This window comes from Trichomycterus rosablanca, chromosome 6 (genome assembly GCF_030014385.1).
Source record: "Trichomycterus rosablanca isolate fTriRos1 chromosome 6, fTriRos1.hap1, whole genome shotgun sequence".
Classification (NCBI taxonomy): domain Eukaryota; kingdom Metazoa; phylum Chordata; class Actinopteri; order Siluriformes; family Trichomycteridae; genus Trichomycterus; species Trichomycterus rosablanca.
The window spans coordinates 11,107,594-11,133,795 of record NC_085993.1 but is presented as its reverse complement, the minus strand read 5'-3'; the positions used below and the strand labels follow the sequence as shown (position 1 = coordinate 11,133,795).

At 38.9% G+C, this 26,202-nt stretch overlaps 1 protein-coding gene and 1 long non-coding RNA gene across 2 annotated transcripts; one reads left to right on the top strand and one right to left on the bottom strand.

Annotated features, from left to right (window-relative positions):
* Nucleotides 1–12,630: 12,630 nt before the first annotated feature.
* On the top strand, nt 12,631–18,043 carry LOC134316268 (monocarboxylate transporter 1-like). The gene is made up of 4 exons (XM_062996602.1): nt 12,631–12,847; nt 15,038–15,181; nt 15,314–16,102; nt 17,784–18,043. The coding sequence occupies exons 1-4, from the start codon at nt 12,631–12,633 to the stop codon at nt 18,041–18,043; spliced, it is 1,410 nt and encodes a 469-aa protein (XP_062852672.1).
* On the bottom strand, nt 17,153–26,030 carry LOC134316269 (uncharacterized). The gene is made up of 3 exons (XR_010013069.1): nt 25,916–26,030; nt 17,825–17,957; nt 17,153–17,684 (listed from the first exon to the last, which is right to left on the bottom strand). It is a non-coding gene; the product is annotated as an uncharacterized LOC134316269 (long non-coding RNA).
* Between the last annotated feature and the right edge of the window lie 172 nt (nt 26,031–26,202).

Sequence of the window (26,202 nt, the reverse complement as noted above, 5' to 3'; positions counted from 1 at the left end):
ATGTTCCTGTAGAAACTTTTAGGTAACTGTTTGGCTTTGATGGTAATATGTGTTTCTGTACAAGTATTATGTAGCCAAAACCTGAATTAAATCATATTACCCTCCCTACATTATTCATGCATAAGCCAAAACATTACAACTACCCACCAAATATGCTGTCAAAACAGCTTTGTTACATCCTCACTGCACAAAAGGCTTATTTCCCTATTTAAAACATAGACTTGTGAGAGTACTGGCCTGGTACTTGCTTGGGGTTCTTAGCAATATCAAATCTGGGATTTTTGGCTAACATTAAATATATAGTCTACTGTCTACATTAAAGGACTGTGTTATTGTATAAAATAGCTAAATCAGTTCACAATTTTTTTTTTAACTAAATTAAAATGTATTCTTATCTGAAATAATTTAATAACTTAATTATAATGTGTCTTATTTAGCAAGCAGTAATACATTTTAGGATGCCTTTCTGTTATTGGTTTTCTTGGCAAAAGAATTTAAAATGTCAAAGTTTAGAAGCTGTTAACTACTGTTTATACTGAAATAAACAGTAAACAACTCTGCTTTCAATAAAAACAAATCTGTTTGTTTCTGCTAAAGAGTGGCTCTTTCAGAACCCCCACGTTTACAGAGCACTGGCAACCTTACAGTAGAGGGGCCAAAACCAGCAAGCTTCTGATTACTAGTCCAGTATCTTAAACGCTGATCTTACACTGCCCTTAGTTTGATGGAGAACTTCAAAACTGATTTCCTTTGACAGCTTTTATTCTCAGTATGTCTGAAATTTCCTTAAATTATAACATGTTCCTATTGAATATTTAAGGCAGTGGTCCCCAACCACTGGGCTGGTCCGTGGGTCATTTATTACCGGGCCGCACAGAAAGAATAAATAATTAGAGATCACTACATCAGCAATGAAAACACTGCTTCCATTTCCAACACACAGGTGTTTATCATCTCATATCACCCCCAGGTGGAAGCAGCGTCTTGTTGCAGCGAAAAAAGCTCATCTGTGAGCAGTATAGTTATTCTATTTTAAATTCTCCTGCCCTTGCCAGTCCGTGAAATTTTATCTTATATGAAACTGCTGTAAGGTAACTTTGCTGGTAAGGTTGAAGATAACAAATAATAATATTCTACACAGCTAGATGAAATTAAGTCTGATTGTGTTTAAATAGCTAAATTGGCATACCAGTTTCATTTTATTATCTGGTTAATTAATATTTAAATGTAATTGAATAATTTTTAATAAATTAATAATGCTTTTAAGTTTTTTGTTTGTAGTATCATTTTTTTTTAATAATCTCAAATCAGTGGGACAAATATGCTGTTATGATGGCTTTAATGAAAGTGTAATTAACAGCGCATGTTTTAACAAATTCCTTAATATTAGGAACTATTTAATACTCATTCATGACAAATCCAGACTCTGCCTCTAGAATCTGGTTGAAAGACATGGCCATATTTCCAGACTGCATATTCATGAATAGTTAAATGTTTTTTGGCATTAAAAGTCACAAAAAATGTTATTTTAATTATTAATTCACTGTTCAGAATTATTTTATCTGTGATTTACTAAGCTAACTAATATAAACAGTTTATAAAAATATATTTAAATATTCAGATTCAGGAAAAGATGAATAAATAAATGAAAACTAGGTGTTTTTGAATGGATGATTCAAAATATATATTAGACAGTAAAGTAAAATGTTTTAAAGTGAATTTTAAGGGCAAAAACTAAAATGCCTCTCCTTCAAAAAACACCCAATATCTGGTGTTTATCTTATTCACTGAACTCTCCTCACTACACAAAAAGGCTTATTTCCCCATTTAAAACAGAGACTTATGAGAATACTAGACTGGTACTTAACTGCTTTGAGTCCTTAGCAATATTAAATCTGGGATTTTTGGCAAACATTAAATATACAGTCTACTGTCTACGTTAAAGGACTACGTTATTGAATGAAGTGTCAAAATCAGTTCACGGTTTTTACCATTAATGATTTTAAGTCTCAACTAAATTAAGAAGTATTTTTATAATCTGAAATAACTTATTAATGAAATTATAATGTTTCTGTTATTTAGCTAGCAGTGATACCTTTTTGTCTTGGGAGGCCTTGGTTACTATGTGGCAAAAATGTTTGAAATGTTATTACAAATTAGTGGGTTTAGAAGCTGTAAACTACTGTTTATACTAAAATAAACAATAAACAACTTTGTTTTCAATGAAAAACAAATCTGAAGCTTGACATTTCTATAAGAGAGTAGATCTTTAAGAACTACCAGTTTGACCAGGTCTACATTTATAGTACACTGGCAACCTTACAGTGGTGGGGCCTAAACCAGCAAGCTTCCGATTACTAGTCCAGTACCATAACCACTGATCTGGACACAGCCCTGGACAGCTTTTATTCTTAGCATTTCTGAAATTTTCTTTAGCTGTTCCTGTAGAAACTTTAAGGTAACTTTGAATTTAATGGTAAGGTTTAAGATAGCACAGCTACACAAAGTTAAGTCTGCTTGTGTTTAATCAGCTAAATTGGCAAACCAATTTCATTTAATAATCTGGTTGATTAATATTTAAATGTAATTGAATAATTTTTAATAAATAAATTATGCTTTTGAGTTTTTTGTTTGTAGTCGTATTTCTTTAATATTCTCAAATCAATGTGACAAATATGCTGTTATGATGGCTTTAATGAAATTAATATATCAGTGCACGTTTTAACAAATTGCTACTATTAGGGAACTATTTAATACACATGCATGACAAAACCAGACTCTGCCATTTAAATCTGGCTTAAAGACATGGCAATATTTCCAAACTGCATATTCATGAATAAGTAAAAATGTTTGGGCATTAAAAATCACAAAAAAATTAATTTTATTAATTTATCTCGATTTACTAAGCTTACTAATATAAACAGTTTATAAAGATATTTGAATATTCAGATTCAGGAAAAGATGAATAAATGAATTAAAACTGTTTTTGAGCTGTATACTACTATAAGCACCGTCACCATAAGTGCACAGTCCAAATTACATGGATGTGCTTTATGATTTAATAAAGTATGAATATTCCACTGATGTTTATCATAGACTTTATTCAAAAGCAGTTCCTTATCAGTGAGAGAGCTGTGCACTGTTGTGTTTAAACCTACCGTTTTGGATCACAGGCTGGGCTTAAATGCCAGCCGTGCATTAATTTTCTTTAAGAATTGGAATTTTCCAATATGTAGGAGGTTATCAGGGTTTTTGGCTAATTGTAGACCACCATGCAGAGTCCAAAGGAGAGCAGCAAGACAGTGCTTAAATGAGCTCTCAGGGGTATTATTAAATACCCTGACCCCAGGGTGAATACTTATCCCCCAAACCAGGGCACAATTTGAGACCAGCAGGGAAGAACCTAGAAGCTGAAACAGGCTGGTAATTGCAATGGTAAGGCAGGAGTCTATTAGAATACATGAATAAGTGAAGAACTGGATTACATGTAATATGTGCCATGCTGGTGGGTGAATGCTGACCACAGAAATTGATGATGTATATTGGAGATGTTTATTAATGAGCATGCCTCGGTAGCATTAATTAACATGAATTCACCTGATTAATTATGCATTTTAGGATTTACCAAAGCACTTTCTACCTTGTTAAACATTACTAAGGATTTTGGGGTTTGGATTTACATTTTAATATTTTCAGTGAATCAACAAATGTCCATTTGTTAGACACAGTGGATAAATGCCAGACATGTAAATGATCAGAATCAAACCAACCTAATTAAACACAACGTTTGAGCTAATATTAAAATAAATAACACAATAATTTTAATAAATTAAAATTGTTAGATTTAATTTACATATTATTCCATTAAAGTGTCCATTAAAGACGGTCATCTCATGATGGGAAACTAGAGGGCAACATTTCCCTTCTATTTACAGTCTGTACAACACTCCACACACTTCATTTAATTCAATGCGATCAAAATACTGAGTTTTTTAGGACCATATGTGACCACTTTTTTGGCTAGGTTGAGGGATCAGCAACCTTTTTATCTCACTGTTCACCTCTTTAGAATAAAACTCTGATATTTATATTTTTGTTTATGCATTTTCTTCCCTTTTTCTCCTGACTTTTAAGGACATCCAATTGCCCGAGTGCGTCACGCTTCATCTCCACTAATGCCGACCCCAGCTCTGATTTGAGGAGAACGAAGCTAACCCACGCCCCCTCCGACACGTGAGCAGCAGCCTTATGCATTTTGCCAGTCCATCTTATGTATGTTTTTGAAAAGTGGGAGGATTTAGAAAAGGTCTAGGACTGAACTTTGGTCCCAGGTTTGTGGTGCCACTGTGCTAAACCTTGATTTATTTACTCTTCATTAACTGCTGCATTGAGTCTCAGTGGTTCCTGCCACTTCAGTTGCAGGAAACTAGAATACCCAGAGAAAAGCCATGAGATATTGGGAGAACATAACAAGATTCATACAGTGTTTTGAGACAAGGTCTAAACCCAGGTCACCAGACTTAAGCTAGCCGCTTTGGCACTATTCTGTAAGTTTTATGAAAACCAAATGTAAAAAAAAATCAAGGAGGTAAAAAATATACAGTCAAGATATAGCTGGGTGCTGGAGTGCTTTTGATACAATAGAGGTTGTAACCAGTTACAAACAGCAGTCAACAGCAAAGGAGCTTCTTTTTCTTTATCTGGTCTATTTTTGAGCGGGACAGGAAGGTTTCAAAATGTTTCATGAGATAATGATGATTCACTGGCTACCCTTTTCAAAGCTACAGTGTTTCATTTTATATTTTTAGTCCACTTTGACAGACCATGCAAAAAGATGGGGCCCAGAAGATTTGAAATGAATGGTGCATTTTCTTTAAAGTCTCAATTGGAATTATAGTTCCATTAAATTATCCAAAAATAATGCAGAGATGGGAGACTGCACAATTATATCTCTTTTATATAGCATTATGCTGTTTTACGCAGCATGTGGTGCAGCAAATGAGGTCTGGATACTGTTATTAAAGGGTTTGGTGGAGCTATTTTGGTTGACAGATGAGGCACAGAGGTGCAGTAGCGTGTGATCTGCCAATCTCTTTTAATTGACAATCACCTTTGCATGGTCTGTTATGTCCCTCTGCACTGCCTAGTTCGGCCATCAAATAGGGCATGGAGACTCATTGCACATGATTTGTCAATTTTCTTTTTTTTGTGATTGACAATCACATGAGCCTCAGGAGTGTTGATATGCTCCAGGTGGAAGTTTTCCCTATATATCACGGCTTCTCCTTTCATTCTCACCAGCTCCTTTGTTTGCACACATGCTTTTCTCTAAGGCCCTGATGTCGGATTGCTCTGCCCTGTTAGGTTTTCCACTTACGTTTCCTTATTTGGTTAGTGGTTTTTAGTCACAGTATTGTTCTACCTTGATTAAATGTTTGTGATGGGTTCTGTTTTCATTCTTGCAGGTTTATGGAATTCTCCACATGCTTTCTGTAGCGAGCAGCGTCCAACATCCAAGCTGGTCAATCGACTATGATTGTCATCAAGATTGTATAACATGTCCATGATAGTCTTTAGATTAATTATGATCCAGACCAGAACAAAGCAGTTGTTAAATTTAGATGACTAAGTTTAGGCAAATTGAGGGATCCCGTTGAACTAACAATTAACCATTACATTATAACATAATAATAAAAAATCTCAACAGTTGTGAGGTCTACAGTAGCAGCTAATTTTGATGCTACTAACACAAACTGTTATCTGTTAATAACATATTAAAAAAATATTTCCTATTTATTAGAAAATTGTTTCCTATTTATTATTTAATACCCAAAACAGCAGGAAATCAGGTTCTTATTTCTCATGCATTTTCATTTTTGGATCTATGAATATTTCTAAGTTAACACATTGTAAATGGCCTTATGTTCTACTGCCATCTCATTAAAATTAAATAAATAAATTAAAAACATTTGGCCATGTCCAAACACACTGTCAAAGGCAGCATTTTAGCAACAGCATGAGCTTCTACTTTCTGAATGCAATTTTTTGTGGCTCAATTTACATTAATTGTTTGTTTATTAGGATTTTAATGTCATGTTTTACACTTTTGGTTACATTCATGACAGGAACGATAGTTACTCATTACACAAGATTAATCAGTTCACAAGTCGAACACAGTCCTGGACAATTTTGTATCTCCAGTTCACCTCACTTGCACGTCTTTGGACTGTGGGAGGAAATCGGAGCTCCAGGAGGAAACCCACGCAGACACGGGGAGAACATGCAAACTCCACACAGAAAGGACCCGGATCGCCCCACCTGGGGATCGAACCCAGGACCTTCTTGCTGTGAGGTGATGGTGCTACCCACCAAGTCACCATGCCCCCCTCAATTTACATGAACAAAAAAAGAAACCATTACTGAATGTTAATAATTGTGAAGAAAAAGTTAAATGTCATTTGATAGGTTATTGAAAATCAATACATTTGGAAGTAAACTGCACTGTGTATATTCTAAAATGATTCTCAACTGCACAGTTTTTAACAGTTTTCTAGTTGAGTTGCAAAATAAGTGGAATTGTTTACATTATTAAAGCTTTACACAGAATCTTACCAAAACCAAAATCAAACACAAAAGCTGTAAACATAGTTAATGAGGGCAAAGAATGGAAACTTTTAAGCTAGACGTTAGAGTCTTGTGAAAGTTTATTCCTGATTAACAATAAATTTAGCAGATTGAATGAGGGTTTATTTGGGTAATAACAAAAATGGTTGGCTGTATTTTAGAGGTAGTCAGGTAGTCTCAAAATAAAGTCAAGTTTATGATCTTAATATTTTAAAACTAGATTCAAATTTAGATTGATTTGAAGGCAGAATTTGCTATTACATATTGCCAGCTTTTAAAGTTTTAGATAATCACATCTTACTACACTGATTAGGCATAACATTATGACCACCTTCCTAATATTGTGTTGGTCCCCCTTTTGCTGCCCCATACACAACAAACTGTGATGCACTGTGTATTTTGACACCTGTCTATCAAAACCAGCATTAACTTCTTCAGCAATTTGAGCTACAGTAGCTCATCTGTTGGATTGGACCACACAGGCCAGCCTTCGCTCCCCACGTGCATCAGTGAGCCTTGGCCGCCCATGACCCTGTCGCCGGTTTCCTTCCTTGGACCACTTTTGATAGATACTGACCACTGCAGACCGGGAACACCCCACAAGAGCTGCAGTTTTGGAGATGCTCTGACCCAGTAATTTAGCCATCACAATTTGGCCCTCGTCAAACTCACTCAAATCCTTACGCTTGTTCATTTTTCCTGCTTCTAACACATCAACTTTGAGGATAAAATGTTCACTTGCTGCCTAATATATCCCACCCACTAACAGGTGCCGTGATGAAGAGATAATCAGTGCTGTTCACTTCACCTGTCAGTGGTCATAATGTTATGCCTAGTCGGTGTATATTACTGTACAGATAACCAGTCTTACTGATTTACAGAACAAAAATACTTTAAATGTTTGTAGAAATGTCTTACTGATGATGGAAGCCTAATTAAACAAAGTCACAGGCAGACATCTGATCACATGTAGCATTAATGTAGAATTAGTAGTTTATGTAAATACATTTTATTAGTTCTATCCTAATACCGTATATTTGTATAAAGCAGGAAAATCAGATTTTCATTAAATTTACATTTAAGCCTGTTCTAAATCCATCCTGTGAAGCAGTTCCTAAGGATCCCATGCAAAATAAAAATATATAATGAGCAGTGTGCTTAGCTTAATGTCTGTACCATGTACCAGTACCATGGTTTATATATTACCATGTGCAGAATTATGTGATTATTATTATAGGTATTACGTTTGCCAGCCCGTTTGTTGTCTATACAAAAGACTCACTTCTATGTACTGACCCCCATCTCTAGCATTATTATAAAACACACTGTGTGTACTGGCAGCAGCAGGTCACATGAAGTGATTAGTACTGCGACGTTTGTGACGACTAAAACTTTACTGAAAAGTGGAAATTTAGGCTTCATAAACAAACGACAGCAGCATATACAAAGCAAATGTTTGAGGAGAAAGCTGATACAAAAGAAGAGGAAAACTAAATATAGAGGTATGTCTCAACTTTATTAGAACAATAAATCTTACCAGATTTTCTTTATAGGTAAAAAACTAGAAAAACAAAACAACTTTACTGTGCTAAATTGAGCAATGCCATCTAAACAGCAGCCAAATAGCTAAATAAATGTTAGATTATCACATGCATGTAGCTGTATACTTTATTTTACTAAGAATTAAAATAAAGGGACAGTGGTAGCCTTGTGGTAGAGCTTCAACTGAAAGATTGAAAGTTCGAATCCAAGCTCTGCCATGCAGCCACTGTTGGGCCCTTAAACAAGGCCCTTAAACCTCTCTGCTCCAGGGGCGTCGTACAATGGCCGACCCTGCGCTCTGACCCCAGCTTCCAAACAAGCTGGGATACGTGCAGAAAGAATTTTGTTGTACTGTACATCTGTAATATGTATACACTGATCAGCCATAACATTATGGCCACCCCCTTGTTTCTACACTCACTGTCCATTTTATCAGCTCCACTTACCATATACGCATTTTGTAGTTCTACAATTACTGACTGTAGTCCATCTGTTTCTCTACATACTTTTTCCCTGTTCTTTAATGGTCAGGACCCTCACAGGACCACCACAGAGCAGGTATTATTTAGGTGGTGGATCATTCTCAGCACTGCAGTGACACTGACATGGTGGTGGTGTGTTAGTGTGTGTTGTGCTGGTATGAGTGGATCAGGCACAGCAGCGCTGCTGGAGTTTTTAAATACTGTTTCCACTCACTGTCCACTCTTATTAGACACTCCTACCTAGTTGGTTCACGTTGTAGATGTAAAGTCAGAGACGATCGCTCATCTATTGCTGCTGTTTGAGTTGGTCATCTTCTAGACCTTCATCCCATGGGGCGCTGTTGGCTGGATATATTTTTGGTTGGTAGAGTATTCTTAGTCCAGCAGTGACAGTGAGGTGATTAAAAACTCCATCAACACTGCTGTGTCTGATCCACTCATACCAGCACAACACACAATGTCAGTGTCACTGTAGTGCTGAGAATGATCCACTACCCAAATAATACCTACTCTGTAGTGGTCCTGGGAGAGTCCTGACCATTAAAGAACAGCATGAAAGGGGGCTAACAAAGCATGCAGAGAAACAGATGGCTACAGTCAGTAATTGTAGAACTACAACGTGCTCCTATATGGTAAGTGGAGCTGATCAAATGGACAGTGTGTGTAGAAACGAGGAGGTGGTTTTAATGTTATGGCTGATCGGTGTATATACAAATGAAGGCATTCTAAAATAACATTTAAAATCCAACTCACCAGGATGAGGTAGTTTTTTTGTTTATTTTTGTTAGCAATATATGTTGTATTATTTCATAATTGTTTACTTGTGGATTTACAGCTTGACTGTTGCTCAAACAATCTTAATTAATGCAGAGTGATTTGTGCTTACAGCCTAAGGGATCTGTAAATATTATTGGGCAATATCTGTTAATAAATAATATCTGGTTGTATACGTGCCTACATGGTCTAGAATGAAGAATAAGGTAATAACATTTTTTTTAAAAACAAAGGATTTGACTAATACAGTTTTGTTTATTATTTTAACCACTTTTTTCTGGTTGGTGGTGGTGGGTCTGGCACCAACCAGAAACACTAGGCACAATGCAGAAGCACACCATAAACAACTTAATTCATCGCAGGGCATCACACACCCACAGAAACACTGACCTACTTACACCTAGGGTCATTTTAAAGCATTATTGCATGTATTTGGGAGGTGGGTACTTGGTGAAAACCGGCAAGGTCACATGATAGACTCCTCACAGACTGTGACCAGAAGTAAGGATTGAACTTATGTCCTTTTGCCCCCTAGTTGTAGTCTATGTTTTGCTTTATTTAATAGGTGATTATACATGCATGTCTAAACCTAAATAAAAGCAGAACCTGGATTGTACAGAAAACTGCACTGTTCAATCATAACATTATGACCACCTTCCTAATATTGTGTTGGTCCCTCTTTTGCTGCCAAAACAGCCTTGCAGCTGTGATGCACTGTGTATTCTGACACCTTTCTATCAGAACCAGCATTAACTTCTTCAGCAATTTGAGCTACAGCAGCTCGTCTGTTGGATCAATCCACAGGGGCCAGCCTTCGCTCCCCACGGTTTACCACTGTTCCTTCCTTGGACCACTTTTGATAGATACTGACCACTGCAGACTGGGAACACCCCACAAGAGCTGCAGTTTTGGAGATGCTCTGACCCAGTCGTCTAGCCATCACAATTTGCTGGTGCTGGAGCCTATCACAGCTTTCAATGGGCACAAGGCACACAGTAACACCCTGGACGGGGTGCCAGTCCATCGCAGACACATCCACTCACACATTCACCTATAGGGCAATTCAGTGTCTCCAATTAACCTGACTGCATGTTTTTGGACTGTGGGAGGAAAACGGAGCTTCCGGAGGAAACCCAAGCAGACATGGGGAGAACATGCAAACTTCACACAGAAAGGACCCGCACCGCCCCACTTGGGGATCAAACCCAGGACCTTCTTGCTGTGAGGTGACAGTGCTACCCACCGAGCCACCGTGCCACCCGTAATTGGTAATCTGAAATTTCTATTCCAATACCATGCTTTTACTGCAGTTTGTCACCACCTGCACTAAAGGCAAAGAGAACCATATTATTACCATGCATGTTTTTATTATCATATGTACTTGATAAAATTATATAGAAATTAATTGAGAAGTAATGAGTTTTGTAAGTCGTGGGTACAGTACCCCAGTACATTTTAGATCACTAATTAGTAATTTATCGTAGATACATGTTTTCGTTATCATAATACTCTGTCTTTAAATGTATGTATATACAGTGTATCACAAAAGTGAGTACACTCCTCACATTTCTGCAAATATTTCATTATATCTTTTCATGGGACAACACTATAGACATGAAACTTGGATATAACTTAGAGTAGTCAGTGTACAACTTGTATAGCAGTGTAGATTTACTGTCTTCTGAAAATAACTCAACACACAGCCATTAATGTCTAAATAGCTGGCAACATAAGTGAGTACACCCCACAGTGAACATGTCCAAATTGTGCCCAAATGTGTCGTTGTCCCTCCCTGGTGTCATGTGTCAAGGTCCCAGGTGTAAATGGGGAGCAGGGCTGTTAAATTTGGTGTTTTGGGTACAATTCTCTCATACTGGCCACTGGATATTCAACATGGCACCTCATGGCAAAGAACTCTCTGAGGATGTGAGAAATAGAATCGTTGCTCTCCACAAAGATGGCCTGGGCTATAAGAAGATTGCTAACACCCTGAAACTGAGCTACAGCATGGTGGCCAAGGTCATACAGCGGTTTTCCAGGACAGGTTCCACTCGGAACAGGCTTCGCCAGGGTCGACCAAAGAAGTTGAGTCCACGTGTTCGGCGTCATATCCAGAGGTTGGCTTTAAAAAATAGACACATGAGTGCTGCCAGCATCGCTGCAGAGGTTGAAGACGTGGGAGGTCAGCCTGTCAGTGCTCAGACCATACGCCGCACACTGCATCAACTCGGTCTGCATGGTCGTCATCCCAGAAGGAAGCTGACGCACAAGAAAGCCCGCAAACAGTTTGCTGAAGACAAGCAGTCCAAGAACATGGATTACTGGAATGCCCTGTGGTCTGACGAGACCAAGATAAACTTGTTTGGCTCAGATGGTGTCCAGCATGTGTGGCGGCGCCCTGGTGAGAAGTACCAAGACAACTGTATCTTGCTTACAGTCGAGCATGGTGGTGGTAGCATCATGGTCTTGGGCTGCATGAGTGTTGCTGGCACTGGGGAGCTGCAGTTCACTGAGGGAAACATGAATTCCAACATGTACTGTGACATTCTGAAACAGAGCATGATCCCCTCCCTTCGAAAACTGGGCCTCATGGCAGTTTTCCAACAGGATAACAACCCCAAACACAACCTCCAAGATGACAACTGCCTTGCTGAGGAAGCTGAAGGTGAAGGTGATGGACTAAACCCAATTGAGCACCTGTGGCGCATCCTCAAGTGGAAGGTGGAGGAGTTCAAGGTGTCTAACATCCACCAGCTCCGTGATGTCATCATGGAGGAGTGGAAGAGGATTCCAGTAGCAACCTGTGCAGCTCTGGTGAATTCCATGCCCAGGAGGGTTAAGGCAGTGCTGGATAATAATGGTGGTCATACAAAATATTGACACTTTGGGCACAATTTGGACATGTTCACTGTGGGGTGTACTCACTTATGTTGCCAGCCATTTAGACATTAATGGCTGTGTGTTGAGTTATTTTCAGAAGACAGTAAATCTACACTGCTATACAAGTTGTACACTGACTACTCTAAGTTATATCCAAGTTTTAGTTCTATAGTGTTGTCCCATGAAAAGATATAATAAAATATTTGCAGAAATGTGAGGGGTGTACTCACTTTTGTGATACACTGTATTTGTACATTATCTAACTAATGAAACATTTTATTCATGCAGAAAACTACTTGCTTTACTGTGTAGGTAGCACTGAAGAGCCATGCCACCAGCTGTTGGAGGTCCTGTAGGCTACACCCCTCCAGAAGGGGGCTGGGGGTGGGCCATCGTAGCTGGGGCCTTCATCTCTATTGGTTTCTCCTACGCCTTTCCTAAGTGTATCACAGTGTTCTACAGAGATATAGAATTGATCTTTAATGCAAGTGCAAGCCAAGTGTCCTGGATTTCCTCTATCAATGCATGCTGCATATATGCAGGAGGTAACACAAGCTTTATTTAAGCATCTATACATACAGTATATGTTTTAAGTGTGCAAAATAAGGGATGAGCTATCAGCTTCAAACATGCATCATTTTACACTTCACACTTCATAGATAGGTGGTAGACAGACAGACGGAGGATAGATAGATAGATAGATAGATAGATAGATAGATAGATAGATAGATAGATAGATAGATAGATAGATAGATAGATAGATAGATAGATAGATAGACAGACAGACAGACAGACAGACAGACAGACAGACAGATAGATAGATAGATGCAATAAAATGCAATAAAAACGAAAATCCGTAATATGTTAATTCACTGGAACTTTAATTTATCAGAGAAAAGGACATAGAAAAGATTTTCAGTGTATTCAATGACACACTTGATTGTATTTGTAAAATATGAACAAATTGGGTCACATCACATATTCTTTTATTTAGACTTTTTTGGTCATTTTGGGAATTAAAGTTATTAATAATTATATGACCTTAGTCTTAAGGTCCCTATTTTGTTTGTGTGTTGCAGGCATTACATTCTATTTTGTATTTTTATTTTTACAAAATACAATTAAGTTTGTCAGTAAAGCAACTGAAAATACGATTTTTAATTTATAATGCATTTGGTTCTAAAGTGTCCTCTAACTTTTATAGTAAATGGGGTTTGTAGATGTGGATATACAGGGGTTGGACAAAATAACTGAAACACCTGGTTTTAGACCACAATAAGTTATTAGTATGGTGTAGGGCCTCCTTTTGCGGCCAATACAGCATCAATTCATCTTGGAAATGACATATACAAGTCCTGTGGTCAGAGGGATTTTAAGCCATTCTTCTTGCAGGATAGTGGCCAGGTCACTACGTGATGCTGGTGGAGGAAAACGTTTCCTGACTCGCTTCTCCAAAACACCCCAAAGTGGCTCAATAATATTTAGATCTGGTGACTTCACTTTCATGTTCATCAAACCAATCTTTCACCAGTCTTGCTGTGTGTATTGGTGCATTGTCATCCTGATACACGGCACCGCCATTGGATGCACATGGTCCTTCAGAATGGTTCGGGAGTCCTTGGCAGTGACGCGCCCATCTAGCACAAGTATTGGGCCAAGGGAATGCCATGATATGGCAGCCCAAACCATCACTGATCCACCCCCATGCTTCACTCTGGGCATGCAACAGTCTGGGTGGTACGCTTCTTTGGGGCTTCTCCACACCGTAACTCTCCCGGATGTGGGGAAAACAGTAAAGGTGGACTCATCAGAGAACAATACATGTTTCACATTGTCCACAGCCCAAGATTTGCGCTCCTTGCACCATTGAAACCGACGTTTGGCATTGGCACGAGTGACCAAAGGTTTGGCTATAGCAGCCCGGCCGTGTATATTGACCCTGTGGAGCTCCCGACGGACAGTTCTGGTGGAAACAGGAGAGTTGAGGTGCACATTTAATTCTGCCGTGATTTGGGCAGCCGTGGGTTTTATGTTTTTTGGATACCGGAGTCAAGCACGCTAGTCCATGAACTATGGAAGCCCCAAAGGGTCAAAACACACTCACTTCGTGTAGAAACGTCCATCAAACCATTGTCACGATACAAGCACAGAAAAGTCTGTTACAATAACTACGCCTTATCCCACCTAAAGCACCGCTGATCTACAATGTTTGCTGATGGAGAAATTCTAACCTACAATCTGACATTTATACGAAGTCAAGGGTCTCTGCTGGATAGTATTACTGCCTAGTATGTGAGTGAATAAAACAATCTTACAGTTTTCTCTTGTCCCAGCAGTTTTTAACATAAGTACATTTAGCATAAAATGTGTTCACCATTTTAATGGTAACATTTCACTTAAAAAACCTTGTTTTCTATAACATTTACACAGATTTTATTTAATGTGATTAATCGCGATTAACTACTATATGAAATTCTGAGATTAATCGCGATTAAATATTTTAATCGTTTGACAGCCCTAAAAAATATATCTTCTCCTGAAGGATAAATGGGCCAAACAGCCCTACCCTAAATGTTTAATAGACCAAAACAGTAGAATAAGTCTCAGAAGAATTCAGGTCTCCTCCTTAATCTGAACTATTCCCCGCTTTACTGATTGCACCATCCACTGTGTTACTGCACTCTTGAAATATTGTTTGATGTCTACACTTTGCTATCTTTCTTTTTTATGCACAGGTCCAATTAGCAGTATCCTGGTGAATAAGTTTGGCAGTCGTCCGATAATGATAGCTGGGGGCTGTCTCTCAGGAGCTGGACTCATTGCAGCATCTTTCTGCAACACAGTAGAGGGCCTGTATTTCTTCGTCGGTGTGATAGGAGGTGGGTTAAATAAGAAAACACATTTCACTCAATGGAGCAATAAAAGCTACCAATTACATTTTATTAGTGAGGATATTTTTAAAGAAAAAAAAACATTTTCATCTTGTCTGTACGCCCTTGGTGTCTTAACAGGTCTGGGACTTGCATTCAATCTCAATCCAGCCCTGATAATGATTAGTAAATACTTCTACAAAAGAAGACCTTTTGCTAATGGAATTGCCATGGCTGGTACCCCGGTGTTTTTGGCCACTCTAGCTCCTCTGAACAGCTGGTTTTATGAACAGTTTGGTCTAAGAGGCAGCTTCCTAATCCTGGGGGGACTTCTGCTTAACTGCTGTGTCGCTGGAGCCCTGATGAGGCCCATTGGACCAAAGCCTAGACCTGCTGTGACAGAGGTCAATACTGATGGTCAAACCAGAGAGAAGAATACAAAGATGATCAAGACTTTCATTGATCTGTCCCTCTTCAAACACCGTGGTTTTCTCATCTACCTAACAGGCAATGTTGTGCTATTCTGTGGCATCTTCACCCCTCTGGTGTTTCTTAGCAATTTTGCCAAGACTAGGGATATTTCAAACGAGAAGGCTGCATCTTTGCTTTCAGCGTTGGCCTTGGTAGACATGGTGGCCCGACCCACCATGGGAATAGTGGCCAACACCAAATGGGTGCGTCCTAAGATGCAGCACTTCTTTGCGGCCGCAGTTTTGTTTAACGGCGTGTGTCACCTGCTTGCCCCTTTTGCACAGGACTATTTAGGTTTTGTTATCTATTCAGCTTTCTTTGGGTTCGGGTTTGGGTGGCTAAGTTCTGTGCTTTTTGAGACTCTGATGGACCTAGTGGGAGCACAGCGGTTTCCCTCAGCTGTGGGACTGGTCACCATATTGGAGAGTGTGCCAGTGTTACTTGCCCCACCGTTGTTAGGTAAGGCTGAGAATTTAATCAATATAATAAAACAGTAATTGTGGCATGTGCAAAGATTTGGGCACACTTTCTGACTGGCTTATTGGAAGTTTTTAGGCAGATAGAAAACATTAAAAGGAATTGTCAGCTGATGACAGATTCAGCATTTGAAAAACTCTTTATTATTGTTTATTAAACTCCTTAAATACTGTGCTAACACTTAACAGTCATGGTCTCCTATAAGCAGCGGAGGATTTAATTAATGAAGTAAACTGATGCCATATAGTTTGTCAAAAATTACTATGCAGGGCGGCACGGTGGCTCGGAGGGTAGCACTGTCACCTCACAGTAAGAAGGTCCTGGGTTCGATCCCCAGTCTGGCTGGTCCGGGTCCTTTCTGTGCCGAGTTTGCATGTTTTCCCTGTGTCTGTGTGGGTTTCCTCCGGGAGCTCCGGTTTCCTCCCACAGTCCAAAAACAGGCAGTCAGGTTAATTGGAGACACTAAATTGCCCTTTTGGTTTGTGTATTTGTGTGTGTATGTGTGCCTGTCGATGGACTGGCGCCCCGTCCAGGGTGTTACTGTGTGCCTTGCGCCCATTGAAAAGCTGGGATAGGCTCCAGCGCCCCACCCCCAAAACCATGATTCTAATTGGATAAGCGGTAAAGAAAGTGAGTGAGTGAGAGAATTACTATGCGTTTGGATCACAATTTCCATAGTCTCCAACCTGCCAACAAATGCATACATAATTATTGACATGTCTAAAACAATGTTCCTCAAAAATAGAAGGATAGAAAGCATATTTCTCCTTCTACAGTGCATAATATTATTAAGTGATTTAAGGAATCTGGAGAATTAGTGCATTAAGGGCAACAAAAACATTTTAAACCTTACAGGCCTCTCACTTGACTATTTCAAAACTAAAAGCATTCTGCAGGAAAGAGTGGGTAAAATTCCCTAAAAGACTCCAAAAAGTACATGCCACAATTACAATTGTTTATTACTATTGCAAAGTCTATTGATTATAATATTAATTGTGCAGTAACGTTTGCAAAATGTGTTATTTATGTTTATTAATTTCTGCAGATTTTTATATCTTTAAATAATTTAATTAATTTATTTTATTTATTAGCATGATGTTTGATGACAATTTAAAATACCAAATGTTAGGCCGCTCAGGTGGTGCAGCTGTAAAAAACACACGCTAGCACACCGGAGCTGGGATCTCGAATACATCGTATCGAATCCCAGCTCTGCCATCCAGCTAGGCTGAGCGGCCACATGAACAAAGATTGGCCTGTTGTTCATATAGAAGTGGGGTAGTAGTAAACCGGATAGGGTCTCCTCGTAGCTGATGCGACTGCAACCTCTGCTGGCTGATTGATGCTGCCTGCACAGGGGTGGGGAAGGAGTGTGTTGATCAGGGTGTGTCTCTCCGTACACAGGGCTGATCCTCATTAGCACTCGCCTAGTGCAGGTGAAAAGATGCATACGGCTGCTGCCCACGTGTCAGAGGGGGCGTGGGTTAGCTTTGTTCTCCTTAAATCAGAGCAGGGATCGGCATTAGTGAAGAGGAAGCATGACACAATCTGGCAATTGGACGTGCTAAAAGTCGGGAGAAAAGGGGAAGAAAATGCATTAAAAAAAAATTAAAAATGTTTTGTCCCATTGTAACCCCATCTAATGTAGATTCTTTTTTGACAGGAACATTTAAAGACATCTACAATGACTACAAATACACTTACATAAGCAGTGGAATCTTCCTATTGGTTGCGAGCTTGTTCCTCTTTATTGGCATGGGTGTCAACTACAGACTGCTTGACATTGAAGCAAAGAAGGAAGCTGAACATTCACAACTGACGAGTAGGGATGAATTTACTACAAACAAAGAGACAAGTAATGAGACAGCTGCTGCATTGAGAGTCGCCAATGCTTCCAAATCTGCAGAATGGAGTGCACCCTAAATAATGTAGTCCATGAATGACTAGCATGTTTTGTATTAAACAGAATTAATTAAATGAAAGAATTTTCTTGTGTCTGTTTTATAATTAATGTCTTTATACTGTGTGTGTTCTTTAACTTATTTTCTATCTTTAGCCTTAAAGTGGGTGCAACAATGTGGGTAAATATAAAGTAGCCTGAAGTAAAGTAACCTTCTTTGATAAATAATGTACCAAGACCAGTCAATACAACAAATACACGTTTGCATCATGGCTTAAAGTATGCAGCATATTCTATTTTCTGTTTGCTGTTACATCATTTTAGAGCACATGAAAAAATATTTACCGTTCTTTTAGTGTTGTATAAAGCACACAGTATTTGTACTTGTGTAACTGATTAGTAGTTTTGGAATCACTAGGTCTCAGAGGAGAACTGTCAGGGCCCTCAGAAAGGGCTTAAGATATTCTAAAAATTATATAATGTACTGAACCCTATTATATATAATAATATATACTACATCTAATCCCCATGTTCTCCTCAACAGCTCACAAAATATTCTTAGCCCTTTTTCAATCAGCTTGATACTTAATTTTTCCTTATTTTATGGAAACAAGTGAACAATATTTTACACTGATATTGTGTTACAACACTTCCCCCCCAACTGACACATATACACCGAACAGCTATAACATTAAAACCACCTCCTTGTTTCTACACTCACTATCCATTTCATCAGCTCCACTTACCATATAGGAGCACGTTGTAGTTCTACAATTACTGACTGTAGCCCATCTGCTTCTCTGCATGCTTTGTTAGCCCCCTTTCATGCAGTTTTTCAATGGTCAGGACCTTCACAGGACCACCACAAAGCAGGTATTATTTAGGTGGTGGATCATTCTCAGCACTGCAGTGACAATGACATGGTGGTGGTGTGTTAGTGTGTATTGTGCTGGTATGAGTGGATCAGACACAGCAGCGCTGCTGGAGTTTTTAGTTGTGGAACTACAGCTGCTCCTATATGGTAAGTGGAACTGATAAAATGGACTGTAAGTTGCTCTGGATAAGAGTGTCTGCTAAATGCCGAAAATGTAAATGTAAGGATTGAAGGTAATAGATTTTCATATATTTCATAATTTCTGTCTGGTGTTAAGGGTACACACACACCTTTACGAAAGCCTTCCCCTCCCCCCATCACTCTCTCCATAACAATTTAGTTACTTTTCTTGGTTAATTTTAAACTCATTGTAAGTTTATGTTACCCACATAACACTAGGGTCTCTGAGACCGCAAAACAACAAGGCAGTCAAATCAAAGACAACAGAACACGAAGATTATTCATATAATATAATAAGTAATCAGTTCTTATTTTATCTACTCATAATTTGAAAGTAAACAAATATAAATTCTAGCAAGTAAATCATTCATACCTGCCTATTTAGTTTGTGTTTAAATGTGTAGGAATACATTAAAAAAGTTCCCTTGTCGCCCTCTGTTGTCCTTAGAAAGAACGTCAGAGCAGCTATTAAACACACGCCCCCCCCCCCCCCCTCCCCCCCCCCCGACAGGACACCATGCACCGTGTTACTTTTCAATGTGTTTGAAATAAAATAGTAACATACACCGATCAACCATAACATTAAAACCACCTCATTGTTTCTACACTCACTGTCCATTTTATCAGCTCAACTTACCATATAGGAGCACTTTGTAGTTCTACAATTACTGACTGTAGTCCATCTGTTTCTCTGCATGCTTTGTTAACCCCCTTTCATGCTGTTTTTCAAAGGTCAGGACTCTCCCAGGACCACTACAGAGTAGGTATTATTTGGGTGGCAGATCATTCTCAGCACTGCAGTGACTATGACATGGTGGTGGTGTGTTAGTGTGTGTTGTGCTGGTATGTGTGGATAAGACACAGCAGCGCTGCTGGAGTTTTTAGACACCTCACTGTCTCTGCTGGACTGAGAATAGTCCACCAACCAACAATATCCAGCCAACAGCGTCCTGTGACCACTGATGAAGGTCTAGAAGATGACCAACTCAAACAGGAGCAATAGATGAGCGATCATCTCTGACTTTACATCTACAAGGTGGACCAAGGTAGGAGTGTCTAATAGAGTGGACAGTGAGTGGGCACGGTATTTAAAAACTCCAGCAGCGCTGCTGTGTCTGATCCACTCATACCAGCACAACACACACTAACACACCACCACCATGTCAGTGTCACTGCAGTGCTGAGAATGATCCACCACCTAAATAGTACCTGCTCTGTGGGGGTTTTGTGGGGGTCCTGACCATTGAAGAACAGCATGAAAGCAGGCTAAAAAGGTATGTAGAGAAACAGATGGACTACAGTTAATAATTGTAGAACTACAAAGTGCTTCTATATGGTAAGTGAAGCTGATAAAATGGACAGCAAGTGTAGAAACAAGGAGGTGGTTTTAATGTTATGGCTGATCAGTGTATATGTTTTAGATATAAATAGATAGATGTTTTAGATATATATTAGATATATAAATATATTTAGATACATATTAGAAATGTATGGAAGTATGTTAAAGCAGCTGTTCAGTTAAAGGTTAAGGAAAACAATAAGCCTAGGAGAGACGTGCTAAAAGCCACAGGCACAGGAAACTGCACTTCCATTATTTGATCTTATTCATGCAGGGGTTTGGATGTAAACAGTACTGAAACATAATTGGCAGCGAGACACATTTGTGTTTACTGAGGTCAGTAAATGCAAGGTAGTCGGGTTGATGTCACAGCCTTTGGTATATTTGGACTGCATCCAGTATAAACACACACACACACAAATAATAGTAGCTGGTAAATTTATAGCTAAGATTTCAGTGTAAATTCAGGACTTGATTACTTAAATCATAAAATTATTAATTATGTAACATGCTTATAAAAATATTAGTATTTGTGTTACAATCTGGATTTGATGAGTGGCAAATATTACTATTATCTGATTACTCACTTCACTTTCTTAACCGCTTATCCAATTAGGGTTGCGGGAGGGGGGGGGTAGGAGTGCTGGAGTCTATCGTAGCTTTTCAATGGGCACAAGGCACACAGTAACACCCTGGACAGGGTGCCAGTCCATCGCAGAGCAGACACTTCTGTGTGGAGTTTGCATGTTCTCCCCGTGTCTGAGTGGGTTTCCTCCAGGAGCTCCGGTTTCCTCTCACAGTCCAAAGACATTCAAGTCAGGTGAATTAGGGATACAAAGTTGTCCATGACTGTGTTTGTTATTAAACTTGTGAACTGATGAATCTTGTGTAATGAGTAACTACCGTTTCTGTCATGAATGGAACCAGTGTGTAATACATGACGTTAAAATCCAAATAAATAAATAAAACATAAAAAAGTGAAACAGTATTTGAACAGTATTTCACAGTGGGGTTAATGTGTCTTTGCTGTCGTCATAAAATCGTGTCCATCCCCTTTGGCATATTTGGACCACTCCACTGTTTTTTAATTTCCTTTGGCATAGTTGGAGCTCATCCCTTTGACACTGGTAAGTCTTTAACTACTTAGATGCTAAACATTTAGCATGTAAGTAGTTAAAGAACTACCAGTGTCCAGTGGCTGAGTGTCTGTGTCCCTTTGTCTGTGCCCTTTGAACTACTATAGATGCACAGTAAACTTTAGACGATCCCAGCAAAAGCACCATGCGGTATTTCCTGTCACGTTAAAGCTTTATGTGGTTAACAATGCAGCGCTCAATGAGGGAGCACAGACTCCTTGGTTCCTCCCTTCTGATATGGTAGCAGGTGTTTATGTTCACTGGTGTTCCACACAGACATACGTTAGATCTCATGTTGTCACAGTGAGGAGGCCAAACAAACACAATGGCTAATGAGAATGTGTCTCCTCCTCTCTCAGTTAGTGTGGACAGCCCAGCTTCCTTAGATAAAGGAAAAGAGAAACTGACTGCGTGTGGTTCATAAAGTAAAATACTACATTAATCTTAAAAGAGTCTGTGATTATAGTTTATTTTTAGGCATAGCACGCAATCACTTCGAAATCAAAGAACTCCTTTGCTTTGAAAATGCATGGAAGGATGTTGGAAAGCTATGAGTTCCAAACCCAATTGTGTTTCAAAAGATGGGATGTCTAGATTAAGTGCTGCCTAAAGCACTGATTCTCGACCAGGGGGTCGAGTCACAGTAGGTGGCCTCGGTGAACCCAAAGGGGGGTCCTGTTGCATTTTATTAAGAAGAGTAAAAATAAACACACATGATGGGATGGGAAAATCAATAGACTGTTAGCACACAGCAGATCTTAGTGTAATATAAATCTATTTATTTTAAATGACCAATACCTATAGCTGAGAATATGTGATTATGTGAATATGTGATTGTTTTCAGCAATGACAGCCAACAAAAATCCAGGGCAGAGACTGAGCATGGACGATGACATGCAACTTGCTCTATCCAAGATCTCTCCTCAAATGAACAAAATAATCAGTCGTCTCCATAAGCAGTCCTCACACAGATAACTAAATCTATGCCAAATCTTTTAAAAAGCAACTGCAGGCCTGTGTAAAATATTTAGCAGAGGGATAACAATATTTGAAAACAATAAATTTCATCATCTTTGTTGAAAGTGTGAGAATAATAACATATATGTGTTAAGGGGGTTTAAGAAAAATTGTTTTCAACACCAGGGGGTCTAGGAGAAAATAAGGATGAGAACCACTGGCCTAAAGAACAATGTTAGTCAAGCTTCAATAGAAAGTTTTTGGTAATAAAATTTAAAACACAATATGTAAACACAAACGTCTACAAAGTCAATAGCTTTTCCTCAGCGCTCTGATTTTAAAAAGCATACTAAGTACACTCTACAATGTGTACTTAGTATGAAGTATGAAGACCCCACCCACACAGTCTGGCCATCCCGCCGTAGCAGAAACGTGTCTGCTGCAGGCACTGCCAATTATGCACGCTAGATGGTGCCCAGCCGACCAGTGGCAACGCCAAGTTTCGAACCAAGGAGTTCGGAATCTCGTGCTGGTGTGCTTGCGGAATATCCCGCTGCGCCACCTAGGTGCGACTATTGCATTTTCAATATAATTTTTTTCATCTATTTTTTGAGGGATCTTCAAAAAGTGTCTGCGCTTTTAGTAGTAATTGGTTGTGTCTGAGAGACTGAGAGAGCTTATTGTCCGGACCTGATTTCCACCTTCCACCATCTGATTTCCACCTTTTTGGACCACTTAAAGAAGCTTTAAGGGAAAGAAGATTTTCATGTGATGATGATGTGAAAGCAGCGGTGCAAAAAGTTGGTATGGGAAAAATGCATCGGAAGGTGAAAAGTGTAGAAAAGTGATGTACTTTGTTTTTGAAATTGTTAATAAATAGTTTTAAAAAGTGCCGAAACATTTTGAAGAACCCTTTTGTACTGTCCCAGTTTGGATATACTTAATGTTCCTGTGCACTATGACAACCTCTGCCAATAGTACCACATCTGCACTGGCTGGGAAAAGCCACAGACTAGCACGGACCTCATCTAATGCATGTAAAGCCAGAAAGGGTGCATTTTTACCCTGTTGCTACACCCCAGCAGCAGGGGGTGATATCCTATCCAACGTCTTATAGCACAATGTTTTTTCTTGTCTTGATAAAGCACAAAACATGCAATCATTTTAGTAAATTCTTTGGTTTACAGTAAACAAATTTGCCACTGGAACAATTAAGCTGTATGTAAAGCCTATTTTCTAAGATTACCAATGAACACAACTTGCAGCTATTCAAAAAGGTGCTAATTTACTTTTACTTGCATTATACGTCTTTAAATCTTAGTGTCTTTGTCAAATAAATATGTGAAATGTGTTAAATATGTCCACAACACAATTGGATACATTGCATTGTTCTTCTCTCTATTTCCCTTTCTGTCTCTATTTCTATTTTTGTATTCTTTGCACATGGTTGACACAGCAGGACTGTGCTGTGTCTTGTCTCATAAAAATGTTTTTTTTTGTCTGAGCACACCAGAATTAGCAAAATATTCTAGCTCAGCAGCTTGCTTGCTCCCTCCTATTCAAAAAATAATAAATGTTGTATTCCTCTGTTGGACAGCGTCTGTCAAAACATTCACTCAGATAACTTGTACATCGTCTCCTTCCTATATACACCGATCAGCCGTAACATTAAAACCACCTCCTTGTTTCTACACTCACTGTCCAGTTTATCAGCTCCACTTATCATATAAGAGCACTTTGTAGTTCTACAATTACTGACTGTAGTCCATCTGCTTCTCTGCATGCTTTGTTAGCCCCCTTTCATGCTGTTCTTCAATGATCAAGAGTAGGTATTATTTGGGTGGTGGGTCATTCTCAGCACTGCAGTGACACTGATATGGTGGTGGTGTGTTAGTGTGTGTTGTGCTGGTATGAGTAGATCAGACACCCTGTTTTTAATTGTAAAAAACAATTGGAATTTTAATCAATTAATACATAAAAATATATTTTTTTCTATTTTGTTTTTAGATACTAGATCTTGTAAACAAGTATGGCCACACCTATAAAAAGAGCTGGGCACCCACTTCACTGTCTGAGCAAATTACCACCTCCACACGGAGCAAATTAGCACTCGATAAGGTGCAGAGACTGACGTTCAAAAGAACCTACACTCCATGCAATCCTGCAGCCATTATTGTCATGGCAGGTGAGCATGATTCTGTAATCCATGCCCCTTGTGACTCAAGGAGAGCATGCCAAACATCAGACCAAAGGTGTGAGTTTGACACTGGTCCCTGTAGTTGTGTGGTACCAAAACTACCTGCTGTGCCACATGTTATATTTTCATATTAACGGTGGAAAGTAGAAGTTGTTATTGTATGACATACAGTGGATTCAGATGCCTCGAAATTTTGCACATTGTTGTGTTGTGGATTTGCTTTTAAATAATAAAACTGACATTTTGCCCATCAGTCTAAACTTAATTCCCCATAATAAATCAACTAAAAAATCAAAAATATATATACATATAGTGGTCAGGTGCATCTTGTTTGCTTTAATTATTCCTAAGATGTGCCCAAAACTAAAATGGTTTTTACCTGGACATAGTTTGGACAGACACATACCTGGATCTATAAGGGCCTACAAATTACACTGTAGTGTCAGGAGAAAACACAAGCCATGAAGTCCAAGGAACTGTCTGTGGACATTTACAATCAAATTATAGCAAGGTATAGATCAGGGCAAGGATATAAAACAATATTAAAGACTTTGAGTGTTCCCCGGACCATTGTGGTCTCAATGATCTTAAAATAGAAGGTTGGCATAATGGTTGGAAGTGGTTAGAATTAGACCCTATTTACTTTTTTGGGGGTTAGCTCACTGGCACATTATTTATATGTGTCTATTAGTTTGTTTATTAGGATTTAGGATAACATCATGTTTTACACTTTTTGGTTACATTCATGACAGAAACAATAGTTACTCATTACACACAAGGTTCATCACTTCTCAAGGTTATATTGAACACAGTCATGGACAATTTAGTGTCTCCAATTCACCTCACTTGCATGTTTTTGGATTGTTGGAGGAAACCGGAGCAACCGGAGTAAACCCATGCAGACACGGGGAGAACATGCAAACTCCACACAGAAAGGACCCGGACCACCCCACCTGGGGATCAAACCCAGGACCTTCTTGCTGTGAGGCAACAGTGCTACTCACTTAGCCATTGTGCCGCCCACACATTATTTAGAAGAGTTTGGATACAAGACATTGTTTTGTTCATGACAGCTTTTCTTTTTGAAAACATAATTCACAAATGTAATTAGAATTTTATGTGATGGGCCACTCTAAATACATACACTGACTAATGGCAAATGTAATGAATTTTATACTTTTTAATGTGCTAATGCTAGCTGTGTACACTTACCTGACCAGTAAAAACCTGCTCACTGCCTTTTAATCACTGGTTTTGTCCTTTGGACATGACGTGTGCTGGGCATACAATGTGTTCCATAAAATAAACAATACTGCCTAAAATGTATTGCCTAATATTCAGGAAATACTTAATACACTGCTGAACCTTTTCTAAATCTTAAATAGGACACTGAGGCGGAGAGAGGGGACAAAAGTGGGCAGCCCTAGTAGAATTGGGTTAGCCAATAGGACTTGACCTTTTTGTTGACCTCAGGAACCAATAAAAGCAGGACTGGAAAC

What these genes read in the sequence shown, in the direction of transcription:
- LOC134316268 (XM_062996602.1), top strand. Translation starts at nt 12,631, where the DNA reads ATGCCACCAGCTGTTGGAGGTCCTGTAGGCTACACCCCTCCAGAAGGG. An exon ending in CTTCGTCGGTGTGATAGGAG is followed by an intron (nt 15,182 to 15,313) that starts GTGGGTTAAATA and finishes GTGTCTTAACAG; the next exon opens with GTCTGGGACTTGCATTCAAT. An exon ending in ACTTGCCCCACCGTTGTTAG is followed by an intron (nt 16,103 to 17,783) that starts GTAAGGCTGAGA and finishes CTTTTTTGACAG; the next exon opens with GAACATTTAAAGACATCTAC.